The sequence below is a fragment of the Hypanus sabinus genome, chromosome 13 (assembly GCF_030144855.1).
Source record: "Hypanus sabinus isolate sHypSab1 chromosome 13, sHypSab1.hap1, whole genome shotgun sequence".
In the NCBI taxonomy this organism is placed as follows: Eukaryota; Metazoa; Chordata; class Chondrichthyes; order Myliobatiformes; family Dasyatidae; genus Hypanus; species Hypanus sabinus.
In genome coordinates, this window is record NC_082718.1 from 60,336,561 (window position 1) to 60,351,642 (window position 15,082).

Sequence of the window (15,082 nt, forward strand, 5' to 3'; positions counted from 1 at the left end):
GCTACTACCACTGGGCAGGAGGTGCAGAAGCCCAGGGTCCCAAACCAGTAGGTTCAGGACCAGTTATTCCCTTCAACCATTAGACTCCTGAACCGATGTGGTTAACCTCACTCACCACTGCTCTGAACTGATTCTGTGATCTGCAGTCTCACTTTCAAAGACTCTTTACGACTCATGTTCTCAGTATTACTTTTATTTGTGCAGTTTGTCTTTCGCACACCGGTTTTTGTCAGCCTTTGTTTATGTATAGTTTTTTGGTAAAAATCTGTTGTATTTCTTTATTTTCTTGTAAATGCCTACAAAAAATTGAATCTTAAGAGAGAATATGGTAACATATATGTACTTACAGAGTAAATTCACTTTGAACTTGAACTCTGAAGGGTAATTGATCTAGGCAATGCATTTAACTGATTTTTCTTCATTTCATTGTATATTTGTTTCAAATGATTTAATGCATTTTAAAATATTTTCCACTATTCAAATTAATTTCAGCTATTTTAAATGCAGAAATGGTGAGCTAAGCATTTGACGTGAGGTGACTGAGAGCTGCACAGTCATGAAAGTTAATGCAGTCAAAGGGCTGACCAGGCTGGGGTTCGTGTGGGGAGGGCGGTGAACTCGGACAATGATGGACAATGATCCAGGCATAGCACTAACCTATGGTGTAACAGGCAGACGACCAGGCAATCTGTAAGTACGAGATTCTGCAGATGCTGACAATCCAGAGTAACACACTCAAAATGCTGGAGGATCATGTTGCAGGCAGCATTCCAATGAAGGGTCTTAGCCCAAAATATTGGCTGTTTATTCCTCTCCATTGATGCTGCCTGACTTGCTGAGTTCCTCCAGCATTTTGTGTAACCAGACAAACTACCCAGTGGTACCTAGGGTGGTGGTAGTGGCAGATACATTGGGGAAATGTTTAAGAAATGTTTAGATAGGCACATGAATAAGGGAAATGGACAGTGTGTAGCAGAAGGAATTAATTTAGTTGGCAATTTGAATACTAATTTAATTGGTTTGTTACAATTTTATGGGCTGAAGGGCCTGTTTCTGTACTGTTCAATGCAAAGAAATATTTAGTACTGCACTAAACCAATATACACTTGTAAAAGACTAAAGCTTAATTATATACTGATGAGCAAATGAAGCTTTTAACAGAAAAGGAATGCAAGCATTTATCTAGTCTTTTTGACCTCGGGATATCTCAAAGCACTTCACTGTCAATCAAAAAGCAAGTGCTATTTCACTGTAAGAATCATGGTGGCCAATTGACATGCAGCAAGTTTCAGCTGTGTAATGATGCCGTGAGGGCTGTTTGTGATTCAAAGTTCAAAGTAAGTTTTATTATCAAAGTAAATACATCACCGTATACAGCCCTGAGATTCATTTTTATGGGCATACTCAACAAATCTATAAATAATAACTCAAACAGAATCAATAAAGACCACCCAGCTAGGGTGTTCAACCAAAGTGCTGATGACAACAAACTGTGCGAGTACAAAGAGAAGAAACAATAATAATGAATAAACAATAAATGTCGAGAACATGAGATGGAGAGTCCTTGCAAGTGATTGTGATTGCCCTGCTATTTCACATTGGCCATTGCACTTTATCTGCAAGTACAGCTCTCTGTTGACCTGGTGCTATTATGCTGCCTAAGCTGCACACGGGGTTTTGCATTCGGACTTTAACCTTCCAACCTGGAGTTGATTCAGCAATTGCTCAGCCAAAGTGGTAAAAAGAGCTATTACTAAATTCAGCCATCTCCCTCTACTTGCAGTTTACCTGCAGAGTGTGAAGATAGCAGAAACCGGGAATAAAATCATGAATGAAAATCTCAGAAGGAAATTGGTTCAATCCAGGGGATTAGAGAGATAAAAAGATCAGATCAAGTCTTTATCACGAGCAAGATAATGAATAGTAAACACTTTCTTTTCTTATTAACAGTGAATTAAAAATACTTCCCTTGACTATGGCATAAATAACGTAGAAGATAAAACACTACAGCTCCGGAAAAGGCCATTTGGCCCACGATGTCTGTGCTGAACACAAAGCCAAATTAAACTAGATCTCTTCTTCTCACACTTAATTGTTGCTATTGTACCTGCTTCCATGACTACACTTGACAGCCGGTTTCACCCCCCCCCCCATGGAAAAAAGCTTGTCCTGCAGATCCACTCTAAACTTCCTCCCTCTCACCTTAAGTTTGTTGAGGAAAATCAGCGACTTCTCAGCTTCTTGCTGTGACGTGGGTGGGGGGGGGCGGTTGTGTGCTGTGTAGTGGTATGAAAGTCTGTAGTGTCCCTTCATGCCTGCAGTGCGTGGATTGGGTACTTTAATGATGGTTGGTACATGAAACAAATTGCATAGTCAGTTGTGAAAGAAAGGGCCAGAATTTCTTCAGAACATGGACACACTCCGGTTTTGGCTGGGGCCTTGATAATTTGATATTCTTTCACATCCACACTCCAATGACTTGTGTGGAGTATGATAAGCCCCCATTCAGAACTGCATGCAGAGACCTTTCCTAGAAAATCTACGTGGGGAGGGGAGACAGTGAGAAATAGGAAGGGATTGTGGATGGGACATTAGGGACACAGGGACAGATAGGATACTGATGGGGTGTATGATGGCCAACGGTGTCTACAGGAAGTTCATAAAATGGAAGCTGCTCTAAGAATCATGGAAGAGGGGTTGAGGTTGAGAGAGAATTCTGAAGTGATTGTGGGGAAGGGGACCGGACCTGATTGAGGGTGGAAGGAGATGATGGGGGAAAAGTACTGAGGAGATGCTCAGGAGAAGCCAGGCAAGCAATGGGGACCCTCCAGCCCATAGCTGAACTAGTGATGAGGAGGGGTTGTTGAGGACAGAAGAAAGGAAAGAGATGGAGGTGATCACGTTGGGTATGAAAGTTAGGGAACCTGCACTGACGGGAACCAATGTGTGATTCCTCCAGACTAGTGCCTTTTATAAGCTCTAGAGCAGGCATCAAGCCTCTGTTAAGTCTTTGCGATTCATGACCTACCTTACTTCTGTCATTCATCCGGCCGGATCATCCCGAACACCAGGTTAGTTTTCTTCCAGCCCCTAATCATCTCTGGGGCTGTCTGCTCTTGAGCCTTGTGTTTTCCATAGATTTTTAGGGCAGGATGATCGTGTAGTGGTTAGTATAACAGCACCAGCGACCCGAGTTCATTGCCCACCACTGTCTGTACGTTCCCACAATAAATTTCTTCAGGGTGTTCCAGTTACCTACCACACTGCAAAAACCTACGGGCTAATTGGGCGACACGGGCTCGTTCGGCCAAAGGGCCTGTTATCATGCCAAGTCTTTAAATAAAGTGCCAGTCATGCCTACTTGCTCAGTTAGATGTGTGCATGCACACAGCATATGCACAGAGGACTAGGATCGAGCACGTGAATATGCCTTGTTTATGCCTGGAGACCAGAATTTGTATTGCGCTTGACAAGGATCAAAACCTGTGCTGGCTTTGTGAGACATTCAGCAGTAACAGTAGATCCTGCAAGGGCCCGGTGTATGCTTTGTACGCTTAAATGAGGGACAGAAAGTTCTCAAAAGAGCTGTTGCCTTGCAGTTCCAGCAACCGCGGTTTCATCCTGACCTCTGGAGTTTGTCTGTTCCCTCTATGACTGTGCAAGGTTCCTCTGAATGCTCCAGTTTCTTCACATATCACAAACTGGGGCTGATTGGTTTCAGAGGTACATTTAATGTCAGAGAAATGGATACTATATACATCCTGAAATGCTTTTTCTTCGCAACCATCCATGAAAACAGAGGAGTGCCCCAAAGAATGAACGACAGTTTAATGTTAAAACCCCAAAGTCCCCCCCAGCTCCCCTCTCTCCCGTGCGTAAGCGGCAGCAAGCAACAATCCCCCACTGGCCAAAAAAAGCATCGGCACCCACCACCGAGCACTCAAGCAAAGACACGGACTTGTCGTACCCCAAAGACTACTCGTTCACCCAGTTTTCAACATACCACAGGCTCTCTCCCTGATAAGGGTAAAAGAGGTGTCTCCGTTTCACAGCAAGAGGGGAGACATAGCAAACGACTCATTGGTTTACGATGACAAAAGTCTGTCACGTCACTTTTTCCAAACTCTGTGCCTAAAGATCTCAGGTCTCTGGGCACACAGCCGTAAATGTTCCATCTCCCATAACGCACCTTCTGCCAGGACACTGCGGGTAGTGAGGTCAGCTGAGAAGATCATCGGGGTCTCTCTTCCCACCATCACAGACAGTTACACTACACGCTGCATCTGCAAAGGAAACAGCATTATGAAGGACCCCATGCACCCCTCATACAACCTCTTCTCCCTCCTGCCGTCTGGGAAAAGGCTCTGAAGCATTCAGACTCTCACGACCAGACTATGTAACAGTTTCTTCCCCCAAGCTATCAGGCACCTCAATACCCAGAGCCTGGACTGATACCTTGCCCTATTGTCCTGTTTATTATTTATTGTAATGTCTGCACTGTTTTTGTGCACTTTATGCAGTCCCATGTAGGTCTGTAGTCTAGTGTAGCTTTCTCTGTGTTGTTTTTTTTTACGTATTTCAGTCTAGTTTTTGTACTGTGGCATGTAACACCATGGTCCTGTCTCAGTTTTACTATGCACTGTACCAGCAGTTATGGTTGAAATGACAATAAAAGCGACGTGACTTGACCTTCGACCCGCCCGTCTCCAGACCATGAAATCTCGGCCTCTGAAGGCGAACGAAGCCTTAGGCCGCACTCTCGACATATTGAACAACGGCCGGTTGTGAAACCCCAAGAGCGGGTCCCATTCCCGCAAAGAACCGAAGTCACGTGTAACTCCAGGTCAGGGTCTTCAAAAGAACCCTGAAAGGGTAAATAGAGATATTAAAGATGGAAATAGAGCTGTTTCCAAAGATGCCAGCAAAGGAGTCGCCGTTAGGCACCATTGACTCTCAGAGTTTTATTAGTGACTGTAAAATACCCCTGGTGTGTAGCTGAGTGGTAGAATTGGGGGGGGGGGGAGTTGATGAGAATAAGAAAAAAATACAGTGGGGTAACATGCTAGATGGTTAGCAGTAACTGGGTGGGCTGAAGTGTTTGTTTCCATGCTGTGTGACTCAATGGATAAAGGATATTTATGGATTGAGTAGTGGTGGAGTAGTTAACCAGGTTTGTACATCAGGGGACTGGCTCAAGACCCGGCTTCAAAACCCTATTATGGTAGCTGTTGAATCTAAATCTTGTTCTTAATCTATAGTTAAGGAAAAGACACAACAATTGCTCAGTAATGAAGAGGGCAAAGCAGCTGTTTTACTGATGCCCTTCAGAGAGGAAATTTGGCACCTCACTCATTTGCCCTATTTGGTACCCCTCCTCACTCAGTATTGTGGTTGACTGTTAAATGGTCACCCAGGGCACTGAGTTGTACCACAGCCTTGAGGTTAAGACAGAGAAGGAGATCTCCAGACCCACCAGCACAGCAGCACCACCATGAGGAGGTAACAACATTGACCCCATGATTTCGTAGTATCAGGTCAGATTGCACTGTTACACCATAGATGTCGCCATTATATTGCTACAGCCTTACTAAGCTTAGAATGGACATGCAGCTCAACTTTGATTATTCCTCAGCAGCAAAAGAAATGGTCATTACCATAATCTGTAACTTTTTAGGGAAGAAGGGGGTTGGGCGTTCTAAGGGATTAACAGGGTAAATAAGACCAAAAGCCATGGGGACAGAAATGGGCCATTTGACCCATTGAGTCTGCTCCACCATTCCTTCATGTTCCTCTCAATCTCATTCTCCTATCTTCTCCCCCTAACCTTTGATTCCCGTACTAAGCAAGAACATATCAACTTCGCTTTAAGTATTCCTAATGACTTGACCTCCACAGCCATCTGTGGTAATGAATTTCACGGATTGATCTACCCTCTGGCTGAAGATATTCCTCCTCACCTCTGTTCCAAAGGGACATCCTTGTATTCTGAGACTGTGCCCTCTGGTTCGAGACTCCCAGAAGGAGTCTAAAGGATGCATCCTCTCCATGTCCGCTTTATCTAGACCTTTGAATATTTGATAGGTTTCAATGAGATCCCCTACTCATTTTTCTAAACTCCAGCGAGTACAGGCCTAGAGGCAGAGATGCTTCCACTTGTGGGACCATGTTGATTAAGAGGGTGTAGTTACAAGGTAGTTAATACTGAGGTCTTTGAACAGAGGGCATTGGATCTGTGGAGGGTGGATCTCTGGCACCATTCAAAGAGCAGGCAGGTAGATGTTTGAAGGACTAGGAAATTGAGGGGAACTGAGAACTCATGGTCACTACTTTCCAAAGAACATGTAGCCAAAGCCTCACACAAAGCAATGAAAAAATGTTGAAGTGTGTTGAAGAATGTTATTTTACAGTAGCTTGTACTTAACCAGTGTTCGCTTGGTCTTATCTCCTTAGATACTGTAATGCAAACCATTAAACTTACATAATGTTGCATGCCTTAAAGCATATCTTTCTCTTAAACAGGTGCGGCTTCGCGAGTAATGAATCATGGAAGTTAGTGTGCCAAATCTGCCTTGTGGGACCTATCTGGAAACATGGGAACAAGGATGTGAGGTGATGAATTTAGGAGGTGATGAAAGCCTCTTTCAGGAAAATAATGGTTTGAAAGACAATCGGGATGCCTGGAAGCACAACGCTGAGGTACAGACAAGTCCACCTCAAACGGAAAATCAGATTCAAATGGAAAGCCCATGCAGTGAGAAAAAAGTGAACTCTCAGTCATTACCCGTCTTTAAGTTTTCTTTCAGCCCGGAGCAGGAGGTTTCCCAAAGCCCTTGCTTTCAATTTGACAGGTTAGCTCCTGCCAGGGTCTCCTTGTCTCCATCCCTTCGGAAAATGAGAAGAAAGATGTTGAAACCTCAGACATTGCAGGAATTCTGGAAGGCAGAAAGTCCACTCAGTGATGACCCCACACTGTCTGATGACTCACAGAGTCCAAGTCCTGCTGGTCAGTCCACAAGTGCGCAAATGCCACCAGGCAAGGAGATGCTCAAACAGCCACAACAACTCGAGGACTGTGTGCAAAGTGTCGAAGGCCCTTTATCTGCAAGCCATCGTAAGACTGACTGGGTGCTGAGGGCCCATCAGACTGAAACAAGCATTCCTCTGTGGGCACGACGAAGAGCTGACTGCCAGCAGGTTATGCTGGACGATCTTAAGCAGGTACAACCACACATCCTTCCTTTTAATTCCACTGATATAGCTCAAACACGTTTTGGGGATATTTCTTCCTACACATGCAACAAAACTCTGATTTCTTTGCTTTAACACTTCTTATATTTGGTCTTTCTCCATTATTTTCATGAAGCAGGTAAATGGCTTGAATGACCTGGTCACTTAGAAGCTAATGATCCTTTGCTGGGATATGATGCCCTGGCTATAACATATTTAAATGTGAATCCTGGCATTTTGTCTTAGTGGGCTTTCTGGACAAAGCAATCTTGCTCCTAATCTCTGGCCCACTTCCAAAAATCCAGGATCAACTTGATACAGCATATACATTTACTGTACATGTCTTAGGAGCTTGCTGTAGTGTATTCATCAGGGCAAGACATGCTACAAAAAGCAACAATTATAAAGAATTAAAAAATGAAGAATTATATATAAATTTTGGGGAAAAAGCTAACAAGGTTGGAGGTTAAAGGATGGCCATGGAATCAATTGTGCATGTATAAATGAATTCCACCATATATTTACAATGTAGACGGCATTATTGAAAGTGGTTTAAAGAGTCTACAGAGCAGGGCAGTGATGGGGGTAATAGATAGAGAGGGGTGGGGTGTAACTAGTATGATTAATTATCAGATTAACTGTCTGGGGGAGGGGGAGCCAGTTCAGAAACTTCCATTTACGCTTGTTGGGGAATGAGCAGGGCAAGGTAACCGATTAGGATCTTCCTGGAGTAAACGTTTAAACTGTACAAATGGGTTCCTGATGAAGGGTCTCGGCCTGAAACGTTGGCCACTCTTTTCTCACGGATGCTGACTGACCTGCTGAGTTCTTCCAGCGTTGTGTACGTATTCTTTGATCCACAGCATCTGCAGTTGTATTTTAATGTTTAAACTGGTTGCATTTCCTCATCACTTGCCCACAGCTGAGATAAATTCATGCAGCTGTGCTGAGATTATCTCACAAGTTTTTGTACCAGCATGAAGTGGCTCTATGGTCTCTCATGACCGTGATGGTCGAAACCAAAAGAATTCTGTTCCCAGCTCTCCAAGTGTTCATCCACATATCTTTTTTAAATATGGCAAGGGTTTTTGCCTCAAACATCCTTTCAAGCAGTTCCTTCTGATCTTCTGATCCTGCTAAATTCTTTCATCACTCACTGAACAATGAGATATTCTGGCTCTTCTATTTTACAAGAGGGTTTGAGCACAACAGCACAGTTTCCTTGCTGAAATTAAATAGACCGATGGAAAGACCACACCTGGAAAATTATATTACAATCTGGAATCCCAACCTAAAGATGGTGTGCTTGCAACAGAAGGAATGCAATGAAATTCCCCTGGATTGGACAGGTGCATGGATTAAGGATTTGTAAGGTCATGGGTCAAATGCTGGAAAATGGGACTAGGTTGGATGGGTCATGTTAGTTAGTATAGACCAGTTGAGCTGAGGGGCTGTATAACTCTCTGACTCCATTGATTCCCAAAATGGAGAGATCGGTCTGTGAAAAGAGATTTGATCTGTACCTGTACTTCCCAGAGTGTAGAAGAATAAGAGGTGGTCTTCTTGAAATGTGCGAAATGTTTATGGGCAGTTGCAGGAAAGGTGCGACTTCCTGGCTTTTTAAAATGCTCAATAGTGAAAATGCAATAAACAACTGAATGAGAAAATCTAAAAGCAATTATTTTTACTTAGGTATTAAGTATGCTTAAATGCGATCATTTAGTTGGGTGCCACAGTATTGTTAGCACAGCACTGTTACAGCTCAGGGTATTTCGGAGTTCAATTCTGGCGCTGTCTATAAGGAGTTTGCACATTCTCCCTGCAAACCACATGGGTTTACTCCTGGTGCTCCGGTTTCCTCCCCCAGTCCAACAACATACCAGTTAGTAGGTTAACTGATCATTGTAAATTGTCCTGTGGTAAATAGGAGGGTTGCTGAGCTGTGCAGCTTGTTGGCTGGAAGGGCCCGTTCCACGCTGAATTTTTAAATAATAAGTAAATAAATGACTAAATAATTCAAGGCTGTATGTTTCCTGTAACCTCTTCCCCTCAGAGACGTTCCTGTCTGGGAATGAATGGAATTACTGAACCTAGAGGGGGTCTCACCTGTCACAGCATCAATGGACAAATTTCCCAGTACTGGAAGTTTGCTGTCCGCTGTTAGGTACCAGGAATTGCATTATCAGAGCACCGTCAAGGGTTGCTCCGAGCAGCTGCGGTTGCTTGGCTGGTGCATCAGTGCTGGCTAGGGCTTTGTCTAGAAGCTGAGTACTGAGACAATAGTGGAAGGTTGCTGGGCAGTTTCTCATTGCATGGGTTATTCACTGAAACACCTACTCGTTAACTTGCAAATGTTGACATTGCCTCTCAAACTGAGCTATTTTCCATAGCGCTGTGTTTACAGACTGCAATATTACAATGCCTCTTCTCATCCTTGGCCTTTCAGTTCTCAGAAGCCCGGATGCTTTATCTTGGAGTTGGTGTTATTTAGTAATCTGTTACTGTGTTTTGGTTTAACCCGGAAATGGGATCCTGATGTACGTTGGAGAGGACCTCCTGTAAAGTACTGTGAATAATGAAACTTTATCTCTGCATTAGAATAATGTTTAACAAGGTGTGTTAACTATAAATGGAACTTTGCAGTGGTATTGGCATGTCATTGTAGCTGGAGAAGTTTTGCATTGCCTACTCAAATACTCAGCACAAACTTCACCGAAGAGGTTAAATCTTTTTAACAGTTTACAACAGAAATGTGTTAATATCTCAAAGCAAACAGACTGGGATATCTGAACAGATCACACTGACTCACAGACACCTCCACTGACAGAGCTAATTCAGTGTGAAGAAGGAAACAGAGTTAATGTTTCAGATAAATGATCTGTTATCAGAATCCAGAAGTGTTAGTAAACAAGCAAATTCAAGTTGCAGGGAAGGAGAGAAAGGTAATTAGATGGAGATACAAGTTTGAGGAACAGCATCTTATCTTCTCACTCCATTTTTCTCTCTCTTCAGATGCTGCTTGACCCGCTGAGCATTTTTGGTTGCTAATTCAGATATCAGGAATCTGATCATAAGACATGAGCAGAATTAGGCCTTTCATCCCATTGAGTCTGTAATGTGTTATTTCTTTTAGCTCTGTCCATATCCATCTGCTGGTGATGTTCCAGTCCTGCCAATCAGGAAGTTCACACAACCAATACGGAGAAAGTTCAACTCAATCCCCAAATTTGTAGAAGTTCCTGAAGCTGCCATATCATCATAAAAGCCCATCTAGTCCTGTGGCCTTTTCTGGTCAGTTGACGCATGGTTGATATAAAAGCATAGAAGGAATGTAAGACTATTAGACATAGGAGCAGATTTAGGCCATTCAGCCCATCAAGTCTGCTCCACTATTCCATCAGGACTGAGTTATGATTCCTCTGGGCCTCGTTTAACTGCTGTCTGACTGCTATCCAAATCACAAAGTTGTATGAAAGCAGTTATGAGTGGGTGGTTATTTCCCGAGGCTCTCACATCTTCAGAGCATTGCCATTGCACCCACAGTAATCTCACCTTGCCAGCACTTGTCAATGTGATTAATATGTTGGTTAATGTATTCATGGCAATGACAAACAAAAAATATTCAAGTGCTCAGAACCTTAACTGATAAAGAAAATGCTGGCAGCAGCAGATCGGGCAGGATTTGTGGAAAGAAAAACAGCATGGAGACCATCGGAACTGGGAAAGGGAGATTGCAGGTTAGTCTGCAATTGGGAGAGGGTGGGGAGAGGAAGGATAGGGCAAAGGAAATGTCTCTAATAGGATAAGGCCAAATTTGCTTTGAGGAAAAGCTGTAGAGGGGAGAGAGGGAGGGAGAGAGAGGGAGAGAATCTAGATAAAGGAACATAAAAGCAATGAAGAGTGAAGGGCAGAAGAAGGGAAGTAAAAGTTGGAAAATGCAGAGCTGTCAGGTGGCTGAGGAGACAGACAAACGGTAATATCACAGGAGGGCCAATGATACAGACTGAGAAAATGAGCCTCCTGATATGCAACAAACAATCTGCTGGGGGAGATCAGCAGGTCGACCATCACCTGTGGGAGAAATGGAGCCATCAACGTTTCAGGTCGGAACCCTGCTTTAGGACTGAGAGTGGAAAGGGGGGAGATAGTCAATGAAAAGAGGAGGGGAGTGGTGAGACAGCAGTTTGAGGCGATTGGTAGACTGTGGAGGGGCTGGAGTTGAACCGGGAGGCCTGGAAATGGAGTTGGAAGCCAGATTCCAGCATCTGCACTGCCATTGTAGAGTTCTGTACTGAGGCTGGAAGGCTGCAACGTGCCTGGATGGAAGATGAGGCACCGTACCCCAAGCTGCCGTCACAGTTCTTGTGTCAGGTCATCTGTCTGAAGCATTATTATAACAGTGCAGCAGGCCACAGACAGCGGTGAGAGTGGGAGCGGAAAGGAGAATTGAATTGGCAAAAAGCAAGGAGCACAATGTTATCCCTGCAGGTCATTTTACAAAGTGGTTACTTCTGTCCTTGCTCTGTCCAGCAGGAGAGAAGTTGAGAGCAGACGTGTAGGAAAGGTACAAAAAATATTTCAGGACTGCTAAGTACAGTAGAAAGAGAACTGAGCCTTCAATGAGAACTGCATTAGTTTCTCAGAGGCAGCAGTGACCACTTTATAAACACTGAATCCAGTACAACAGTGAAAGTGAATCTTTGCTTCACCTGCAAGGACTGCTTAAGTCACTGGATGGTGGGAAGAAGTAAAGCAACGAGTTTTCATCACCTGTCTGTGGTTGCACAGGAGGATGTCTTGAGTAGAGGAATTGGTTATGAGAAAGGAGACTAGATGTATGCACAAAGGAATGGGCCCATCAAAATTCTGGAAGGGGATAGAGGGAAAAACATGGTGGAAGAATCTCATTGAGGTAGGTGAATGTTGCTAAGGATGATCTATTGAATACAGAGACTGAAGTGTGGAGAAACTGACTATAGGGACCTCTACTCGGGTGCTGTGTGGAAGAGAAAGGGTGTGGAACGCAGATGAGATGTTGACTGTGGTAGAGGGGAATCCATGGTTCAGGAAGAAGAAAGACTTTTTCAGAGGTACCTCTGTGGAGAGTATCGTTGTTGGAGCAAATATGATGGAGGCAAGAATTTGGGGAATGGAACAGAGTCATGATAACTCTGCCATGGACGGTCCTAAGCCCACTGCAAAAGGAGGATGGTTGGGCTTGGGGCTTGCAACTCCATTGTGCTTGAAGGTCTTGATAATATGATCTCAACAGAAATGAAAAGTGCTGTTTATTATAAAGAGCTGAGTTCAATTTTCTGCCAAATTTGCCTTCACATTGAATTAGGCGTTATACTCCTCAATGAGGATTGGTTGTAAGCAGAGCAAAGTCGTCAGAAATTGGGTCCAACCAAGCAGTGGGGTTTTATAAACAGAGGTGGTGTACACTTTTGGAAGCTTAATTTAAGCAGATTGCATTCAATGACCAGGAATGCTGAAGGCTCTCAACCCAAAACATGGATTGTTCATTTCCCTCCATAGATGCTGCCTGGCCTGCTGTGTTTCTCCAGCATTTTGTGTGTGTTGCTCCAGATTTCCTGCATCTGCAGAATCTCTTCCAGACAAGATGGCACCAAGCTGTGATCTCTGTCGAGACTGTAGCTAAGACTTAATTATTTTTTGGTCATTTTTTTTCCACTCATAGGGATAGATTTGGGGGTAGAGTGGAGAACTTGGGATCAGGTTAGAGTTTAGGGATGGGGATGTTGGGGAACTAGAGGTCAGGCTGGAGTCTAGACCTCTGGTCCTCATTGGAAGGCCAGTGATGTGGATGTTCAGCGAGAATCAGGGTTGGTGCTCCCTCTCCCCAGGTCAAGTTCCAGAAGTGGAGTGCCATGCAGGCAGGAGGCACAAGCGCCAGTGAGCCACTAGGGCATGTGAATTGGTGAGACTGAAATTCAAGGTCTGGTGTTCGGGGTTCTGATTACTGGAGGGTCTGGAATTCAAAGCCTAGAAATCGGGGTCTTGGTCCAGGGTTCTCTATCATTGTTAGTGGCAAGTCCTGGGGCCAATAGCATAGGTGAAAGGCCAGAAGTTGAGGCCCAGTGGCCGGAGCCATGAGTCCACTGGGGAAGTGGAAGCTGTATGAGGGTGAATCCATGAGTCCATTAGAGGCTGAAGATGGCCTGACTTAGAGGACTGTGTTGTTTGTGGAGGTGGATGGACGGGAGGGAATGGGACTTGTTTTGCTGTTACTGCTTTGTTGTGTCCTGTGTTGTTCTGCCGAGCGCGTGGGCAAGCTACGTTGGTTCCGGAATGTATCCAACACTTGCGGGCAACCCTCAGCACATCGTTAGCTTGCGCCGGTTGTTCATGCAAATAACACTGTAAGTTTTGACATGGATAGTGATAATTAAATAAACCTGAATCTTGTGCTCTAGAAAGGTCATCAGGTAGCTTACGAGATCAGTCTAATCCCTCTTCTTGTTGTGTCTAAGTGCCCAAGAGGTTGCTGCTCCTCCAGTATCTGTGCTTCACAGATGAGTCACATGGAGAATTGCACCCAATAGTGTGGCCTTTCAGATGAGACTGTGTCTGCACACAAAAAAATGACTTAATAGACCAAGAAACAGAATAATACTCCTTGTATACTGCCATCGTCCAACGTCACTAAATCAAATGTTGGTGTTTGTAGGACTGTGATATGCAGGGGCAGGTGCCTTCTATCGTCAAGTTCCGTACTCAGCAGGGAAACAGAAAAGCTAGTCCCATTTGTCCACGCTTGGCCCTTTACCCTTGAAGCCTCTCCCATCCATGTACTTGTCTAGAAGGCTTTTGAATGTAGCTGAGGTGGCTGCCTCAACCCCAATTTCTGGTAGTTCATTGCAAATAAGCACCACTCTCCTGAGTCTTGAAGAAGGGCGTCAGCCCGATATATGGACTGGTTATTCATTTCCATGGATGCTGCCTGACCTGCTGAGTTCCTCCAGCATTGTGTCATACTTTTAATCGCCAGTATCTCTTGTGTTTAAGCACCACCCTCTGCATTGAGGCATTGATGTTCCTTTTCAGTCTCTTAAACCTATGCTCTTTCTTTTAATTTAATTTTATTTTGTTTAGAGATACAGCACGATAACAGGCCCTTCCGGCCCATCAAGCCTGCACCACCCAACTGCACCCATGTGACCAATTAATCTACTAGAATGTACAAACTCCTCACAGCAGCCTCTCTGGACTCTGGATTGGGGATTACCAAACGTTATGTGGATTTTCTGGTGTAGTCTGTTTTGTCGTGTGCTTTTGTAATATCATTCTGGAGAACGTTGTCTCATTTTTGAACTGCATTGCATTTGTGGTTTCTAAATGACAATAAACTGAAGCTGAACTGAACTGAACTGAACAATGGTAGGAATTGAAGATTGTGCTAACCGCTATGCTACCTTTTTATTTTCAGCACCCCTTTCCCATGCCTTCACCTAGTCTATTCCCCTCATGAGCTTGTATTCCTATAGCAAGTCACTCCTCCATCTCCAGGGAATACAGTCCTGGCCTACATAACTTCTAGGTTGTTGTGACAGTACAGGGCAGCAGAAAGACAACACTGAATTTAATTCTTCCAGTGGCCATCCCGTTACTGAGCTCAGGCAACATCATCTTTTCAGGTCTGCCTATTTGACAGTAGCATTCAACAGGTCATGCAGTGTGCCTTTGTCCTTTGAAAACATTGTGTTGGAGCAGCTGACTTAGCTGCACAAGAGACCCACATGGACACCACCAAACAGAAGGTGAGAGGTTACTGCTTCTGTGGTGAGGTCAATGTGGGTCTCTTGTACAACTAGCTTTCACTCATACCTGATAA

The 15,082-nt window shown here is 44.2% G+C and overlaps 1 protein-coding gene across 3 annotated transcripts in view; it reads left to right on the forward strand.

Moving 5' to 3' along the window:
- Positions 1 to 15,082, forward strand: part of plekhg7 (pleckstrin homology domain containing, family G (with RhoGef domain) member 7) — a 98,144-nt gene that overhangs the window by 9,228 nt on the left and 73,834 nt on the right. For 2 of the 3 annotated variants that reach the window (XR_009515388.1, XM_059987730.1), the window contains exon 2: positions 6,520 to 7,218. The exons of the other annotated variant lie outside the window; for it this stretch is intronic. Coding sequence is in view for 1 of the 2 variants with exons in the window: in XM_059987730.1 (XP_059843713.1) it covers positions 6,544 to 7,218 (675 nt within the window). In the remaining variant the exon portion in view is untranslated. The remainder of the gene's footprint in view (positions 1 to 6,519; positions 7,219 to 15,082) is intronic. 3 annotated transcript variants of the gene reach the window in all.